Raw genomic sequence first — 19960 nt, forward strand, 5'->3', positions numbered from 1 at the left:
GGCAGACTGACTGGAAAAGAAGCAAAACTGTCTGTTCACCTATTACACAACTGTAAAAATCCATAGGAATCAACAAAAAAGTCATTATAAGTAATAGTAAATTCACAGAATGCAAGGTCGATTTTTCTCATAACATAAGAAAAATTAATTGTACAATTGAAAAATGAATTTTAGAAAAATATATACAATAACAACCAATGACATGAAACACTGGGGGATAAATTTAACAAAATACACTAAAAACTACAAAATATTTTTTAAAAAATAGAACTAAATAAATGGAGATAAACCATATTCCGTTTTGAAATCTCATTATTAAGAAGTCAAGTCTCTTAAGATTAAACCATATATTTTAAAAATCCCAGCAGTCTTCTTTTTGTTGCAATAAACATGCTGATTTTAAAATATATATGGAGGGAAGCTGCTGTGGCTCAAACAATTGTGCTCCCATTTACCATATGGAGGACCCAGGTTCGATCCCCAGGACCTCCTGGTAAAAACAGGAAAAAAGGCGTCCCAGACCCACACGGTGCAACACACCAAGAAGACAATGATGCAACCAGGTAGAAAATATATAGAGAGAGAGAAATTCAAAGGGCCTAGGAATTTCAAAGGACTAGAAAGTTCAAAAACAATTTTGAAAAAGGATAAATGTCCATGGCTTCCATGGTATGATTATTCCAAGGCTTACTACAGTAATCAAGCTATAGCAATCAAGACATGCAGTACTGGTCACTAACCACAAGAGAGTCCATATATATCGTCAACTGACTTTCAACAGAGTTACCAATGTAATTGAATGAGGAAAGGAAAGTCTTTTCAATAAATGATGCTAGAACAACCATATGGAAATCAATGAGCTTTGACTCTTACCTCACACCACACAAAAAAATTAATTAGAAATCTATTAAAAACCTATCATAAAAATTATGATACTTCTAAGAAAAAATATGGGAGAGAATCTTCATTATCTTGAAATAGGCAAAGATTTCTTAGGGAAAAAAAGCAGTAACCACAAAAGGAAAAAACAGACAAACTGGATTTCATCAAAACTAGAAATTTCTACCCCTTGAAAGGCCACTGTTAACAAAAAGGCAAGTCGCAGACAGGGATAAAATAGTCACACTTTATATACTTGACAAAGGCCTTGTATCTGAGTTTTATATATATATATAAGAAGCTTTTATATACATATATATAAGAAGTTTTATATACATATATATATAAGAAGTTTTATATACATATATATATAAAAAGCTTTCAAATCAATAAGACAAATAGCCTCCCCCCAAAAAACAGACAAAATATTTGAGTAACAAACACGCCATGTAAGAAAATACAGGAAGGTCCAACAGGCAGGTTCCTCAGCATCATTACTCATCAGAGAAATGTAAATTAAAACCACAATGACTTACCACTACACCTGCAACAGAAGGCAGCTAAGGAGGCTAAGGCTGACAAAAGCAAGTGTTGTGGAAGATGTGGAGAAAGTGACCCTTCGTACTTTGCTGGTAGGAATGGTAGTCACTTAGAAAAACTGAGCAGTTTCTTAAAAAGTTAAACATATATACTTACCTTACCTAACCATTCCACTCCTAGGCAACTAACCAAGAGAAATGAAAACATACGTGTACACAAACACTGTTCATAGCAGCACTATTCCTAATAGCCAAATGTCCATCAACAAGTGAATGTATACAATGGAATGCCACTCAACAATAAGGAACAATGTACTCATATAGGGAATAACACAGACAAATCTAAAAAAACATTACGCTGATCAAAAGAAGCAGAGACACAAAAAAGTACATACTGTTCTCTTTTATATGAAATTGAAGAAGAGGCAAAATTGAAGGGTCAGAAAGCAGATCAGTGACCGTCTGGGCCAGGTGTAGCTGTGTAGGTGGCTGTAAAGGGCAATGAGGGAAATCTGGGGGGTGAAGGATATCTTGCATATCATGGCAGTGATTACATGGCTGTATATATTTGGCATATTTGGCACAATGCATCAACCTGAACACGGAAAATAAGTGTAGTTTATTGTATCTAATTTTTTTTTCCCCAAGGGAATGGATATCTTTATTTTTTCCTCAGAGATTCAAGCAATTACCAAACATGAGCTGTATCTCCTATTCCTGTGGAGTCGGGAGTAAAGGAAGGAAAAAAATGTAACTGAGAGATGGGGTGTCATTTAGTGAGGGATGAGGCCAGCCAATGCCCTTTCAAAAATACATTTTCTTCTTGACTGTAAATTCTGCAATGCAAAACCAGGCACTGGGATGTGGGCTATTAATTAGTTCTTAATAGAACCAAATGAGCTTTTTCCTCTAATATATGAGACAAGGACAAAAGGCAATGTGAGTTCTCTCACCACCTATGCCTACCACCTTCTCTCTTGTGAGGCCAACACCTTGGCAACATGCAAATACCACTGCTGCTGCCCCTCACCCTTCTCCTCTGGCCCAGCAGAGCTATAGGACTCCTAGGAAGGGCACTTGTTACGTATGGCATGCCAACTCCTTTGCTCTTAGATTCTGAAGTTATTGTTCTGTTTCTTCAGAGGCTACTTAAGAATCTTTTTCAGTTCAACAGGAAGTATCCACTGAGGTGACTTAAAACTGAAAAAAATATATAGAGTATAGAGATACCACCAATTCTCTTAAAATTCACAGACTGAATGTTTCTCCCTCCTTGTACATTTATTTTCACACATTGTTTCCTTCTCACATATACAAACATAATTCACTCTCTTCTCAGAATGAGATAAGTGGCTTTGGGAATTGAAATTATTCATGAATTCCAAAAAGAGAGATTATGTTTGCAAACTAAGTTTGTTTGCAAAGATGTCTTTATTAAATTAAGATTAGGGCTTTGATTCTACACCAGTAGGGTGTAACTCAGGTTAAGTCCCTGCACCCTTGGTGGGCTATATAAACAGACACTTGCTCAAGAAGACACACGGAAGAAGATACAGAAGAAGAGAGAACTTGGTCATTTCGGTCCTACCATGTGACAGAAAGAAAGTTCAAACCCTAAAGCCCTGTGAAGAGAGACAAGCTCCATGCCAGCCTATAGCTGAGACCAGAAGAAGCTGGGCCCATGAAGCCTTAGGAGGAAGAAGGAAGGAGAGACCAGGCAGAGGTTGCCCACCATCTTGCTTCAATACATGGTGACAGACTTTGGTGAGGAAGTAACCTTGAGTTGGACTCTTCAGGGCCTTGTCACTGTAAGCTTCTACCCCAAATAAATACCCTTTATAAAAGCCAACAGATTTCTGGTACTTTCCACCAGCACCCCTTTGGCTGACTAATACAGGAATGGTGCCCATGGCAAGATGATCGATCATGCTAATAATACAATTCCACAAAATCAATTCAGTGGAACGTGTACACAAGGACATCCAAACACTACTCATTTTTTCAGCCAGATTTGCCAACTTGAAATTGGTACAAAGCCCCGAGTTTTCCCTGGAATTCCTGAACTCAGTGGCATCATGCAGGCATTAGCACATACTGACTTTCAGGTCTTCCAAAGATGAATGCAAAGTGGATAGGTGGGAAAGGTGAGATATTCAAGGACCAAATTCCATAGTTAAGGAAAGGTAGGCCAGAGTAAATTTGGGCTCATCTTTTATCACTGGAGAAAAGAGCTGACAGGCTTTAAATTATTTATGCCACAATCTAAAAATGATTCATTTCTACAAGGAATAGTTCTTGCTTTATAAAAATAGTCCCATGATTTTTTTAAAATGCACCTCCACTGAAGAAACCATGTTCCAACACTACAAAAAAAAACACTCCTCTCATCCCTCACTTCTTTCCTTGTTCCCCTCCCAAAGTGAGTCACAGCACTCCCAGCACACTGTCCTAGGTGGAGGAGATGCTAGGTCCACCAAAGGCAAGGAGGTTGCCTACAAGTTAAACACACCAGGAAAGAAAAGCAAAGGGTCAGCTGTCTTCACCAAGGATCTCTAGATGGTCCTTCCAGAAAGCATCCCCGATGATATCACAGTATGAGGGCATGGCTTGGTCCTGGTCTGGGCCACTGTCATCTTTTTTCCTTCCATTTCTGCTGGCAGTTTAACCGCTTTGGCTGTGACTTCATCCACCTTCTGCCATATCAGCACAGTCCCTTTCCTATACACAGGGGGCTCATTATTGTAGTTGATGTTGAATTCAGAAAACAAAATCTCATTCTTGTCTGCTGCAAGAGTTCCCTGTAATCTCTCTTGGGCTTGTACTGGTGTTAGTCCAGACTGCTGTACAAGTGCCCAGAAAACTGTATTATAAAGATTATTAATATGACAATCTGCTTGCTGCCAGCTGAGGTAGTCCTTTAAGGTCTGGTTGCTAGGATACACCACTACTCTTCCATCAAAGCCAGGTGGATACAGAAGGGGCTGGTCCTTAAAGAATTCCCGCCAGTAAAACACATAGCTGGAGGCGAACTGGGAGGTCACGTGAGTCATGAATTTACTAGCTCTTCTTTTAAACCAGTTGCTTTTTCGCCTGAACACAAAGCTGTACTCATCACTCTGTCCATATGCAATCACAATATCCTCCAGTTCTTCCATTACAGTCTGGGCACATTTGTTCATCAGGTGGAGGGCACGACTGTCATTAGGTTTTGTAACATTGTGCTTCTCAGCAAACCGATGGAAATTCCTCCCATCCAGCCGCACTACCACCCAGCAGTGGGGCAGGCAAGTGTCGTCAGCCTCAAAGTCAGTTGATTGTATCTAAATCATACTTCAATAAAATTGATTTTTCTTAAAAAATCAACAGAACTTTCCAACCAGGAACAAAGGGATGCTGGAATACTCATCAACTCCCCTCAGGCGTACTTGTGAGGATGGGGTTGGGAGTCTGCCAGGAGCCATCAGCTAGGAGCAGTTTCCACCATTTATTCCAGTGTGCCATACACATATTGTATAAATCTGCGGCTGCTATCACATAAAAGTTGGAAAGCACTGACCTAAGAATGTATTCAAGCAGACCCTCAACCCTATTCAAATCATCACTTCTATACCTTAAGCACACTGATCAGTTCCTCTTCTGGCGCCTTCTCTCTCTTTAGAAAGTTGTATAAGTAGATATGGGCATTCGGATTTGATGGGAATTTTTCATCATATGCATAATTGGTGAGTATCTCTCTGGCTCCATCATGATCCCCATAAAATTCCAGCATCTATATAAAATAAGTCATAACAACTTAGCTAAATTCAGTAAGATGGTAGGTAATTCAAAAGGTAATATTAATATAAACCTTAACTTTACTGATGGGTTTGAAACTTGACCAAATTGACAAACAGTCCTGTATAGGGAACAACAGTGATACAAGCTTTTGCTTTCACCAGCATATGTGCTAAAACCTCTACAGAAAACAGAAAATCTTTACAACAAAGGCCTCCATGGTTCCTTTTTTTATGATATTTTATTACTGAAAAATGCAGCAACTTCAACATTAAAAACTGTTCCTATAAGAAATAAAGTCCTCAAGGCAGGGTGTGCTAATGACGGAGACAGGCCACACAGTGCAACTACCGTCAGTGCCCAGCCTCACTTCAGCCACAGAAGGGGTACTTGGGAATTATATTTCCTGTCATTTCACTCCCATTCTTGTAAAGGAACTCCCAGATTCACCGGCATTTGATTTCAGAAACTATCTTCTCACAGCTCACTTACCACTTCAGCACTCAGAAAATATTCACCCAGCAAATTGTTTTCCATTTTTATTTCTAGTACCCAGTGCTAAGGTCCTCTCTCCTTACAAGGACTTTGGGATGAAAAGACATTCTTAAGAACTTTCTAAAAGCCACTACTCTTCATTCCATCATTGTGTATACTAATTTCCAACTTCTATCCTCTTCCTCCTATAAACCCACTAAATGATTAAAAATCTTTCTGCTATTCTTTCAAGCCTACAAGAGTAGTAAGGAATTAATAGTCACAACTATTTGGAAATTTATCTTTTAGGCAGTATCAGGGAATGAACCCAGAACCTCATATATGGGAAGCAGGTGCTCAGCCACTGAACTACACCTGATCCCCAATGAGAGTTGGTTTTTTCATTTCTGTTTTTAGGAGGTACTGGGGATCAAATCTGGGACCTTGTGCGTGGGAAGCAGGCACTCAAACTATTGAGCTACACCTGCTCTCCATATATTTGAAATTATTTTATAAAATTTGGCTACAGCAGGTTATCCAGTGGTGAAAATAAATGCAGTATCCTGGGAATTTTAAACAGAAATTATGCAAGCCGAAAAAGAGGTGCCAAATTCTTTTTTATTATACTTTCTCCATTTGCTTCCTTCTATCCCAAAAAGATTAGCAATCAGAGTAAGACAAAATGAAACCAGTAAAATTTAGGAAACATCTACTCACCTCTACAGAACTCTTCACAAAGGGGTCCCAAACACCAGGAATTTGAATCAATGAATTAAAATGTATAGATGTCTTCCAACTGTGCTCGAGCATATTCTTGGTGGCTGTGCTATAAGCATAATCATCCACATCTGCCCAAAGACAAAAGATTTTTAGAACTCATTCAATCTTGAGGACTTCTGCTTCAGATAACAGCAGTCTAAGAAATTTGAACCATGTAAATCCACCCAGGGCCCACTGGATAGAATGGGGGTGAGTATGGGCCATGATATGGACCATTGACCATGAGGTGCAGAGATGCCCAGAGATGTACTTACCAAATGCAATGGATGTGTCATGATGATGGGAGTTAATGTGGCGGGGGGGGGGGGAGTGGTGGGGTGGGGGTGGTGGGGTTGAATGGGACCTCATATATATTTTTTTAATGTAATATTTTTACAAAATCAATTAAAAAAAAAAAAGAGAGAAATTTGAACCAAACCCCCATTCAGGAAAATAGTGCCAAAAAATCTTAAAGCATCAAAGAGCTAAGAAAATAATGAAAATTCACTAGGCCAAAACCTAGGAAAAAACAGGCACCCAGAAAGGTAAATCCTAAGAACTCATAGCATCTGAGTGATCCAGAGAACCTTGAGTGTCAAAAGAGAATTACTGTGGTCCTAGACTAGTAGCACCCCCAGTGCTGGGGGTAAGCAAACGCAAATCCTCTCCTGAGAAAGATACTGTCTTTCTAGGCCTCCAATTATTTTTACAAATAATTCTTAAGATATATGATTACTACACATACAGAATATGTTTATAAGAAAATAGGGAAACGGACTTTGGCCCAGTGGTTAGGGCGTCCGTCTACCATATGGGAGGTCCGCGGTTCAAACCCCGGGCCTCCTTGACCCGTGTGGAGCTGGCCATGCGCAGTGCTGATGCTCGCAAAGGAGTGCTGTGCCACGCAAGGGTGTCCCCCGCGTGTGGGAGCCCCACGCGCAAGGAGTGCGCCCGTGAGGAAAGCCACCCAGCGTGAAAAGAAAGAGCAGCCTGCCCAGGAATGGCGCCGCCCACACTTCCCGTGCCGCTGACGACAACAGAAGCGGACAAAGAAACAAGACGCAGCAAATAGACACCAAGAACAGACAACCAGGGAGGGGGGGGGGGGAATTAAATAAATAAATAAATCTTTAAAAAAAAAAAAAGAAAATAAGACACCACGTATGGGAGACCTAGCCAAGATGAAATAGAAACAGAACCACAAAATTTCAGAAGTTGTAACTATTTATAAACGATTAGAAGAGACAAATAGAAAAATGTCAGCAGAAATAGAAACTATAAAACTCGACTTAAAATGGAAAAAAAAATTTTAACTCTATGGAATGCAAGAAGGAGGTGCAAAATGATGAAAAATGTTTTTTTAAAAAGATTTATTTATTTATTTCTCTCCCCTTCCCCCCCCACCCCAGTTATCTGTTCTCTGTGCCTATTTACTGTGTCTTCTTTGTCCGCTTCTGTTTGGCGTCAGCGGCACGGGAATCTGTATTTCTTTTGCTTGCGTCATCTTGTGTCAGCTCTCCCTGTGTGCGGCACCATTCCTGGGCAGGCTCACTTTCGCACTGGGCAGCTCTCCTTACGGGGCGCACTCCTTTCGCGTGCGCTTCCCTATGCGGGGACACCCCTACAAGGCACGGCACTCCTTACACTCATCAGCACTGTGCATGGGTCAGCTGCTCACGGGTCAAGGAGGCCCGGGATTTGAACCGCGGACCTCCCATGTGGTAGACGGCCGGCCTAACCACTGGGCCAAGTCCGCCACCGAAAAATACTAAAAGCAGGTCAAAAGACACTGAGGCTTCAAGAGGGTCTGATATACATGTAATTAGAGAGCAAGAAAAGCCAGCAGAAAGAATATTTGAAAACATAAGAGCTAAGAATATTTTTGAATGGATACAAGATACCAACTTATAGATTTTTTAAAAATCCAATAAATCTCAAGAAGGCTTAAAGAAAATTTTAAAAAGCCATCCTTAGATATGCGAAAATAAAACTGCAGAAAACTAAATACAGAGACAATATCAAAAACAGCCAAACAAAAAAATTAACTTGAAAGGAGCAACAGCAGGAAAGACAAATAGCTTCCCAACAGCAGCAATGAGAGCCAAGGTCATTAGGCTTCCCTCCGTGTGCTGGGGTGGGGAGGGGGTGGAGGGCAGAGAGTCAAGAAAAGAATCAAGAAAGACAGGAGAAAAGGTAGGTAAGACAGAAGGAGAATAGGAAAGTAAGAAGGCGGAAAACTAGGCAGGGAGATAAATAGGTAGCAAAAACATTGAGTTCTGTACCTAGGGAAAGTATTCTTCAAAAATGAAGATAAAATAAAGACATTTTCGAACAAACAAGAGTTTGTAACCAGTGTATCTACCATTAAGGAAACTTTCAATTTTTTTTTTTTTTAAATAGATTCAGATCTTCAGAAAAACAGCAAAAATTGCACAGGGTTCCCATATATCCTTCATCAATATTCCCAAATGTTAACTTACAGAAACACAGTATAACTGTTAAAACCAGCAAATTAAACTGATAAGCTATTAATCAATCTACAGATCTTAGTCAGATTTCATTACTTCTCTCAATAAAGTCCTTTTTCTGATCCAGGATTCCATACTGCACTTAGTTGACATGTCTCCTTAAGTCTCCTCCAATCAGGAAGAGCTTCAAGGTCATTTTTCTCTTTTATGACCTTGACACTTCTGAAGACAACTAATTAGTTATTATGTAGAATGTCTCTCAATTTGGGTTTGTCTGATGTTGCCTCATGATTAAATTCAGGTTATGCATTTTTTTTCTGTTTTCTTTATTCTTTATTTTTAATATATTGAAGTATATCACTGACATAAACATAAATAAACAAAAAGTGTATAGTAATAGTTGTGAACTTACAAAACATACATAGCATCATACAGGACTCTCATAACGCATCCTACTGCCAATACCTTGCATTGTTGTTAAACGTTTTAAACTAATGATTAAAGAGCATTTTCAAAATATTACTCCTAACCAAAGTATTTCCCCCAACCTACCCTATTATTATCTATATATCATTTATATATGAACATATATACACAATAAATGTATAGCAAAAGTTGTGGACTTACAAAGAAACATACAGAACATCATACAGGGGTCACATACATCAACCCTCCATCAACACCTTGCATTTTAGTGAGATGTTTGTTACATTTTATGAAAGAATACAGTCAAAAATTTACTACTATAGTCCTTATCTTACATTTGGTGTAATTTCCTTCAACCCACCCTATTATTTTTAAATATCTTTTTTATGACAGAAGTTGTAAACTTATAAAACAATCATGCACATGTGCAGAATTCCCAAACAACATCCATCTATCAACACACCACACTCTGGTGGAACATTTGTTACACACAAAAGAATATCATCTGATTGTTACCACATCCATAGTGTACATTTAGCAAACATTCTCCAAACTGCCCCATTATCAACACAGTACATCTTTGGCACAGATGCAAGCATATTACATTATTACTGCTAACCACAGTCCACAGGTCACTCCAGTTGTATTTTTCCCATGCTTCTCCACATTCCCACCAAGTGATGTACACTTGCTCTAGCTCAGAAAGAACACTCTTGCATTTGTACTATCAACCACAATTCTCATCCACCTCCTGCTTTACACTATTCAGTTCCTCGATTATTCTCTAGCATTCTGTCAGTTGGCATTTATATCCCTAGACGACCATTTTCAGCCACATCCCCATTTATAAAGTAGCTGTTACTCACTATATTTTACCATCCACTCATACATTTCCACATTTTTATATTAAGCCTAATTAAAACATCTTCATACATTAAACATCAGTAGTCCATCTCAGTCCTCCTCTTATGTCCTTTAAAAATCCACCACCTATCACCAGGGTTTGAAGATATTTTCCTATAATTTCTTCCAGAAGCTTTATGGTTCTTGCTTCTATCTTTAGGATTTTGATGCATTTTGAGTTAATTTTTGGATAAGGTATGAGATAGGGGTCCTCTTTCCTTCTTTTGGCTAAGAAAGGCAGTTCTTTCAGTACCATTTGTTGAATGAACCAGACTGCTGAGTTGTGGGTTTGAGAGGCTAGTTAAAAGTCACTTGACAATACATGTGAGGGTCTGTTTCTGAACCATCAGTTTGGTTCCATTGGTGTGTCTAGATTTATGCCAGTACCATGCTGATTCTACCACCATAGCTAGGTAATATGATTTAAAATCTGGAGATTAGAGTTTGCTTTTCCTTTTTAAGATGTTTCTGGCTATTCAGGACCCCTTATCCTATCAAATAAATTTGATAATCATGTTTTGAATATTTTAAAAATGTTGATGGAATTTTTATCAGGATTGCATTGAATCTGCATATCAATTTGAGTAGCACTGACAGCTTTATGATATTTACTCTTCTAATCCATGAGCATGGAATGCTCTTCTAGTTATTTAGGACTTTTTTTTAATCTCTTTTGAGTCGCAGTTTTCTAAATACAAGTGCTTTACATTGTTGGTTAAGTTTATTCTTATTTGAGTTTTATCTGTTTTATTTTATTTTCCCCATGCTTTTGATACTTGTGGCTACTTATATTAATGTAATCTTCATTTCCAGACTCTCTTCCAGGACTTTCTCTCCCGTCTTTTCTTTTCAGGCTCTAGCACACCCTTTAGCATTTCCTGAAAATCTGGTCTCTTGATTAGAAATTCTCTTGGTTTCTGTTTATCTGTGAATACTCTAATCTTCCCTTCATTTTTGAAAGACAATCTTGCCAGACATAAGATTCTTGGCTGGAAGTTTTTCTCTTGTAGTATCTTAAATATATCATACTACTGTCTTCTTGCCTCCATGATTTCTGGTGAGAAATCAGCACTTAATCTTATTGGGTATCCCTTATATGTTATGCATTGCTTTTCTCTTGCTGCTTTTGGAATTCCCTGTCTTTGGCATTTGACATTCTGATGAGTATGTGTCTCGGAGTTAGTCTGTTTGGATTTTTTTGGATGGGAGTACATTGTGCTTCTTGGACATGGATATCTATGTCCCTCAATAGCGCTGGGAAATTTTCTACCATTATTTCTTCAAATATTCCTTCCCGTCTCCTTTTCCTTCTTTTCCCGTCTCTTCTCCTTCTGGGACACCCATAACACATATGTTTGCACATTTTTTGCTGTCTTTAAGTTCCCCGAGACCTCGTTGAATTTTTTCCATTCCTTCCTTCATCTGTTCTTTTGTATGTTCACTTTCAGAGGTCATTTCTTCAAGCTCACCAATCCTTTCTTCTGCCTCCTCAAATCTGCTATTATGATTCTAATGTTTTTCATTTCATTCATTGAGTGCCTTTCATTCCCATAAGATTTGCTATTTTTCTATGTATGCTTTCAAATTCTTCTTTGTGCAAGACGACGTTGGGTCTTCTTAATACCCTTAATCTCTTTAGCCATCTCATTGAATTTATTAGGGAGATTTGTTTGGACATCTATGATTAGTTGTCTCAACTCCTGTATGTCCTCTGGAGATTTATCTTGTTCCTTTAACTGGGCCATATCTTCCTGCTTCTTGGTGTGGACTGTAATGTATGGCGGTGTCTTGGCATCTGGCTTACTATTTATTCTGAGTGCAGTTTTTCTCTTTAGTTTAGGGCTTCCTGCCTTTTCTCCCTTGCTGGTTGTGCAAGGATGCCAAGGTTGTAGTTGGTGCTATAAGCTGTGGAGGCTCAAGCTGCCCTCATTGCCACAGCGACTGATGAAGCTTCTCCCAGCTTTCTCCTTTGCCAGGGGTAGGGACAGAGTCACAGCTGTGTGAAATAATCCAAGTCGTGCAGCCCTAGAATGTACTACAGTAGCCCAGAAAGACTGATGAAGCTTCACGCACCTTTCTCCCTTATGTGGGGCAGGAATGGAGCTGCAGGTGTGGGCAGCAATCTATGCAGTCTGGGTCCAAGATGACCACAGTTGCCCTGGTAGACTTCTGATTTTCAGTCTATGCCAGGCCAAGGTACCTGCAGTTACCTGGATAGGCTGGTACAGGGCCTGTCAGCCTCCTCCCTGCCAGAGGTGGGGCTGAAGCCTAGGCTACAGCTGCAGGCTGATCTGGGTGAAAGAAACCAGTCCCGACAGTTATTGTGATTTTCAGTCAACCCAGCTTTCCCTCATGCTGGGGGCGGAGTCAAAACAGCAGTTACCAGCCTCTTTCTGACTTGGACAGATTCACACCCTAGCTCTTCCCAGGACTGTAACACAGTCACCTGGGTCTGCTAATCAGTAGCCGAAATCAGTGGCCAACTGTCTCCTCCCGTTTTTGGGAAATGGAGCTTCCAGCCACAGAATAGCTCCTGAGGCAGCTTGTGCGGCCAAAGTAGGACAATCATCGGCCTCCTCTACTTGACCGGTAATTTCCCAGAGAGGCTGGCACAGGTTCCCCAGCTTCCTCCCTCCCAGAAGCGGGGCAGGGGCTTAGGTTAGACCTGCAATCTGATCTGGATTGAAAGAAGCCAGTCCTTATCAGCACTGGGATTCTCAGTCCACCCCGCTTCCCCTCGTGCCAGGCACAGAGTTCAGATGGCATTCCTGGCCAAACTTTAGCTGCTCTCAGGATTATACTCTAGCCCAGTTAGCTTACTCATCAGTAGCTGAAGTTGGTGCCCAACTGTCTCTTCCTCCCCCATTTTGGGGAAGTGGAGCTTCCAACTCCAGCTGCGGAACAGCTCCCGAGGCGGCTTGTGCCTCCAGTGGCAGATGGGCACCGGACTTCATGGCGTGGAGCACTCCTTCCAGGTTATGCATTTTTGACAAGTATACCACAGAAGTGAATACCTTTCTGGTGAATAACGTCAAGAGGTGCGTGATGTTGGTAAGTCTTATTCGTGGGGGTGTGTTTTTGATCACTTGGTTAAAATAATGTCTGCCAGATTACTCCATTGTAAAGTTACTAATATTTCCACTAAAATTTTAAGTATCTTGTGAGGCCACACTTTGAGACTATGCAAATATCCTGTTTCTCATAATACTTTTGCCCACCAGTTTTAGCATCTGATGATTCTCACACACAACAATTACTACCGTGGCATTTGTCAGGTGTCAATTTTCTACATTCGTCATTCCTTCTACATTTATCAATTGGTCTGCTTCTTTAAGGAAGTTTTCCTCCATTATTTATTCAATTATTAATTTGTATCAGTATGAAATCATAGATATTTTACTCTAAATAATCATAACTTTGATTTTTAGTTTATGTGGCTCAAATTGTACCATGTTTGTCCATTGAGGACTCCCTTCATGTTGGGTCTTGTGTCCTTTTGATAGGCCTCTATGATGGTTAAATTTTGTGTGTCAACTGGGTTAGGCTATGGTACTCGATCATTCAACCAACTGCTTAATCTAGGTGTTGCTATGAAGGTATTTTGTAGATGTGCTCAATATCTCCGTCAACTTTCAGTAAAGGGAATTATTTCAGATAACATGGGTGGCTGTCATTCAATCATTTGGGAGGCCTTAAAGTCAAAACTGAGGATTCCCTGATAAAGAAATTCTGCCTCAAGATTGCACCATTAACTCTTGCCTCAGAGTTTCAAGCCTGCCTGCCTGCTCTACAAAGTTCAGACTTACCAGTCCTCATATTGCGTGACCCAATTTCTCAAAATAAATCTCCCCCTATATATATATATTCTGTAAGCCCCTTTAGACAGATAGGTGCAGCAATGATAAAGTGACACTGGAGATGTATGGAAAAAAAGTTTATTAGTACATACAGGTCCTACAAGAGAGAGGAGTGGCAGGCCTCACCAGGGTCACATGGGGAAACACGACAGGAGCACAGGCTCAACCAAACAGGTAGGTGGGCACAAAAAGTTACAGCGGATCTGGGAACTGGATTGGGTGGAGCTGTGGCAGTTGGTCAAGCAAAAGCAAGGAGTGTGTGATTTTGCAGAGCGATGAACCCAGAAAGGACGTGGAAGGAAAGTAGTAGGAGATGTTTCCCTTGTATAAGCAGGTGTCTGGAGGAGTCACTGAGAGATCTACTGATGGGGTGTATTATACTGAGGCATTATGACAAAGCAACAGTCCTTTATGTTACTACTGACCTTAGAGATGTGGAGGTAGCATGAAAGTATAAAACATCCCCACTTTATTTTAATGCGCACTTTCTCTCTCTCTCTCTCTCTCTCTCTCTCTCTATATATATATATATATATATATATATATTTGTTGTTGTTGTTGTTGTTATTGGTTCTTTCTCTCCAGAGTCTCACAATTTTTTAAGCACTTCCACTTAAGGAAATTCTTAGCAATATACTTCAAACAAAGAAATGACTCTCTAGATGAAACGTCAAAGTTATAGAGAAAAATAAACTGGTAAATCTCCATGAGCACTGAGCATAAAACCACAACAGTAATTTCTGAGATCTGAAATTTCCTATTATAATTTTAACAGTAGAAAGTTGGGGTAAAATAAATTTAGAATAGAATACAAAATTAAAATACACAACAATGTTAGCAGGGAAGAAGTTAGAGAGTGAGGGTATTTATAAACAGTTCAAGAGGAGGAGGAAAGGGTAATGTAACATCTTTGAGAAGTAGGGAGCAGATGTAGCTCAAGTGGTTGAGCACCTGAGTAACCACGAAAACACAGCAAGAGGGAAGAAGATGTGGCTCAAGCAATTGAGTTCCCGTCTACCATACAGGCGGTCCGGGGTTCAATGACCAGGGCCTCTCCTGCTGAAGGCAAGCTGGCCCGTGTGGCGAGCTGACCCACGCAGAGTGCTGGCCTGCGTGGAGTACTGACCCACACAGGAGTGCTGCCCTGCACAGGAGTGATGCCCCACGCAGGAGGGATGCCCTGTGCAGGAGTGCTGGCCCACGCGGACAGCTGGAGCAGCAAGATGATGCAAAAAAAAAGACAAAAAGAGACACAGAGGAGAGAGAATAAGAGACATAGCAGAGCAGGGAGCTCAGGTGGAGGAAGAGAATGATCAGCTCTCTCCCACTCTGGAAGGTCCCAGGATCGGTTTCCAGAGTTGCCTAATGAGAATACAAGCAGACACAGAAGAACACACAGCAAATGGACACAGAAAAATCAGACAATGCAAGTGGGGGTGGTGGTGGGGAGAGAAATAAAAATACAAAGATGGGTGATATCTTCTAAATTAGAAGGAAAGAAATGATACATACATACATATATATATAGACATATATATATAACTCTAAAAGGCAGCAAGAAAGGAAAGAGAAAGAAATCCAGAAGAGGCACAAGTATAAAAAGCACAAACTAAAATGCAGAAATTAAGTTCACATGTATCAAATGTAAATGAAATAAATACTTAGACAAAATTTTCAGATTGGATTTTTTTCAAACTTCCAACTTTATGCTATTTACAGAGGATGCATCAAAAACACAAAGATTTAGAAAGACTGAAACTAAAAAAGGATGAGAATGATGTATCATGTATGAAATAACCAAAATAGATAAAAAGTAGCTGTCAAGGCAAGATGCATTAATAAAGGAAACAAAGATTTACTTTATCAGGAAGATTAACAATTTTAAATTTATACATACTGAATGATACATCTTTATGAAGCCACATGAAGAAAAAAAATTAACAGAATGACCGAGGTGAAAAGAACAGTGGCAACCAGAGAAGGAAAGTTTAGCACTACCTAATCCTGAACAGAGAGAAGAAGCAATCAAACAAATCAGTAATGAAAGAGAATATCAGATTTCTACATAACTAAATTGTTCTAAAAACATATAAAGAACACTTAATCCCACAAATGCAGAATATATTCTTTCTAAGAAATATAGAAGATTTTTTAAATTTTTAAAACCAGGTCTCTATATCACATTATTAAAAATCCCAGGGGAATTAAGGATCTAAATGGGAAAGTCTTCAAATGGTAAGGAGATAACATCTTTGTGATCTTCGTGTAGGAAATGGACCATAAAATAAGATATACTGGACTATATTAAAGTTAGGAAATTCCATTCGTCAAAAGGTATCATAAAGATGTCCAACAGTATTATACATAAATTGTCCAATACTATAATCATTTGTGATGCATAACTATTAAGCACTTGAAATGTAGCTACTACAAGAGTAATTACATTTCTTATTTTAGTTTAGTTCATTTTAATTTTAAATAGCCATATGTAGATAGATAGTGGCTACCATAACAGGTAACACAGATACATAGACTAAGGACAAGGCATAGATCAGAAAAGATATGTTTAATATATATACAACAGCTAAAACGACTCCTATCCTGAATTTACAAATAACTCTTACAAATCAACAATGGACAGGCAACTAATAAATAGGCAAAAGAAAAGAATGGGTACTTCAATGAAAAGGAAATTCAAATGCCCAAAAACATAAGGAAAGTGCTCAATTTCTTTAGTCACCTGAAAAATTTTAATTAAAACCACAATGAGAAGTCCCACTTCTACTAAAGTGGCATAAGGAGCTCTTAAGTAGCCACTCCACAATGAAACAGCTAAAATTGGTGGAGATTATTAAAAAAACAGAACAATTTAAAGTCACTGGAAAATGTCCTAAAAGCATACAGCAAATGAAATACCTATTCAAGAAAATCTACTCATTAAGGGAAAGCGGATGTGGCTCTAATGATAAGGCCTCCACCTACTATATGGAAGGACCCAGGTTCAATCTCTGGGGCCTCCTGGTGAAAAAGAAGAGAAAGGGAGCCTGAGCAGCGTGCCAGCACCCACATGGAGAGCCGAGGGCCCATGTGTGTGCCCACACAGCAAGCCAAGTGCCCACGTGGTGAGCCAAGTGGCCAGCTGAGTGCCCGCGCGACTGCCAGTGTGGCGAGCCGAGTGCCCGCATGAGTGCCCACATGGCGAGCCGTGTGCCCACGTGGTGAGTCAGTGCCCGTGTAGTGAGCCAAGTGCCCACACAGCAAGCCAAGTGCCCGCGCAGCAAGCCAAGTGCCGGCACAAGTGAGTCACGCAGCGAGATGATGACGCAACAACAGAGAAGGGGAGAGTCGAGGGGAAGCACAGCAGAGACCAGGAACTGAGGTGGCGCAGCCGACAGGGAACCTCTCTCCTCATCAGAGTCCCCAGGACTGAGTCCCGTGAATCCTGGAGAAGAAAGACAAGAAGAGAAGACAAAAGACAGACAGATACAGAAGATCACACAGCGAATGGGCACAGAGAGCAGAAACAGTAGGGAGGGGAAGGGGGAGGGGAAGGGGGGGGAAGAAAAAATAAATAATAAAAATGAAATTAAATAAATAAATAAATCTCATTAAAGAACAATGAGTCTAAACACCTGAGCAATGACCCACTGCCAACCCCCAAGCTCGCACTCCCCCCCCCAGTTCACACCACATAAAATAATTAAACGGAACAGGGGTGAATATTCATGACCCTGGATTTGGCAATGATTTCTTAGCTAAAACATCAATAGCACAAGCAACCAAAGAAAAAAACAAACTGGACTTCATCAAAACTTAAAATAACAGCATCAGGAAAAGTGAAAAAACAAGCCACATAATGGAAGAAAATATCTGCAAACTGTATATATAAGGGAATTGTACCTAAAATATAAGAAGAACTCTTACAACTCAAAAGAAAAAGACAACCCAACTAAAACACAGGCAGATATTAGAGACATTTCTCCAAAGAAGAGTCACAAAGCCAATCCAAAGAAAATATGCAATGGCCAACAAGCACACAAAAAGATGCTCAACATCGTTAGACATTAGGAAAATGCAAATCAAAAAGTACAAGGAGATACTACTTCACACCCACTAGCATGGCTATTATCAAAAAGACAGATAATTACTGTTGGCAAGGATGTGGACAAACTAGAACTCTTATACACCCCTGCTAGGAATGTAAAATAGTTTCAAATGCAGCTGCTTTGGAAAACTATGTGGAATATTTCAAAAGGTTAGACACAAAGTTACCATACGACCCAGCAATTTTACTCGAGAGTGGTACACACCCAAGAGAAATATAAACGTATGTCCACAAAAGCTTGCTCACAAATGTTCAAAGCTGCATCATTCATTACAGCTAAAAAGTGGATACAACCCAAATGTTCACCAACTGATGAATGGATAAGTAAAAAGTGGTACATCTATACAATGGAATATTATTCATCTTCTTGGGGGAAAGGATTATTATGTCTCTTTCTGTCACTGGTGAGGTAGGCAGGGGCTGGACCCCATGGCTGTCTGCTGTGAGAGGGGGGATAGCCGCCACTCAAAGAGCAATATACTGTTCTTTATCGTACTTTTTCAGCTTCTTTCTTTCACTCTTCCCTGGGTGCTGTACAGAGTTCTTCTGGCCTCTGGAGTTTCAAAATAGTAGTTCCAGAGTATTCCTGCCTGTTTCATAGTTGTTTTTGTGAGAAAACTGAGTCCTGGAGCTCCCTACTCCACCATCTTCCCAGAATTGAATTTTACAACTTTTTGAGGAATTGCCATATTGTCTTCCTCAGAGGCTATACCATTTTACATCCCCACCAACAATGTAACAGAGTTCCAATTTCTCCACACCCTCTCCGATACTTATTTTCTTTTTTTTTAATAATAGCTACCCAAGCAGGTATGAAGTGGTATCCCTTTGTAGGGTTTTGCTGGTTGTTGTTGTTTTCATTTGCATTTCCCTAATGGTTTCTAAGGGTGAACATCTTGCTTATGGGCCATTTGTATATCCTCTTTAGAAAAAAGTCTGTGCAAGTCCTCTGCCCATTTTTAAATTGGACTGTTTACGATTTTTGTTGCATTATAAAGCCCTTATATCAGATATTAAGCCCTTATCTGATACATGATTTTCAAATATATTCTCCCATTCTGTAGGTTGTCTTTTCACTTCCTTGATAGTGTGCTTCTATACACAAGTTTTTAATTTTGATGAAGTGAATTTATCATTTTTTCTGTTTTAACCATCATATATTTGAGTTCTACCCACGATTTATAAAATAAAAGTAACCATTGACCTTACAACTCACCCTAATCATCAGTACTCTTTTTTGTTTTGGATTTATTTATTTATTTCCCCACTTCCCCTCCTCCTGCCCTGCTGTTTTTGCTGTCTGTGTTGTCTTCTCTTCTCATTTTCTCTCCTCTAGGATTCACCAGGATTTGATCCTGGAGACCTCTGGTGGGGAGAGGTTCCCTGTCAATTGCACCACCTCAGTTCCTGGTTTCTGCTGCACTTCACCTTGACTCTCCCTTTGTCTCTTTTTGATGCATCATCTTGCTGTGTGACTCACTTGCGGGCACTCGTGCGAGCACTGGCTCACCATGAGGGCAACTCATGCAGGCACTAGCTTGCCACACGGACACTCTTTCTCCTCTTTTTCACCAGGAGGCCCCAGGGATCCAACCCAGGTCCTCCCATACAGCAGGGGGAAGCTCTATCACTTGAGCCACATCAGCTTCCCAGTAATCCTTTTTTATAGAAATACCATACCAGGCATTACAGCAGGATTTAAATCAAGAGACTGACTAAAATACACATGAAACAACTTATAATAATTAAAAGGCAAGAAAAGAAGAAAAAAGTGAT

The 19960-nt window shown here is 39.9% G+C and overlaps 1 protein-coding gene and 1 pseudogene across 1 annotated transcript in view; both read right to left on the reverse strand.

Annotated features, from left to right (window-relative positions):
* The window catches only part of LOC111762186 (TATA box-binding protein-associated factor RNA polymerase I subunit A-like), a 52108-nt gene that overhangs the window by 15910 nt on the left and 16238 nt on the right, over nt 1–19960 (reverse strand). Inside the window, 2 exon segments of the mRNA XM_071207752.1 lie at nt 5029–5187; nt 6384–6514. Coding sequence (XP_071063853.1) covers nt 5029–5187; nt 6384–6514 — 290 coding nt within the window.
* LOC111762187 (probable tRNA(His) guanylyltransferase pseudogene) lies at nt 3931–4879 on the reverse strand (annotated as a pseudogene).

Source organism: Dasypus novemcinctus, chromosome 13 (assembly GCF_030445035.2).
Source record: "Dasypus novemcinctus isolate mDasNov1 chromosome 13, mDasNov1.1.hap2, whole genome shotgun sequence".
Classification (NCBI taxonomy): Eukaryota; Metazoa; Chordata; class Mammalia; order Cingulata; family Dasypodidae; genus Dasypus; species Dasypus novemcinctus.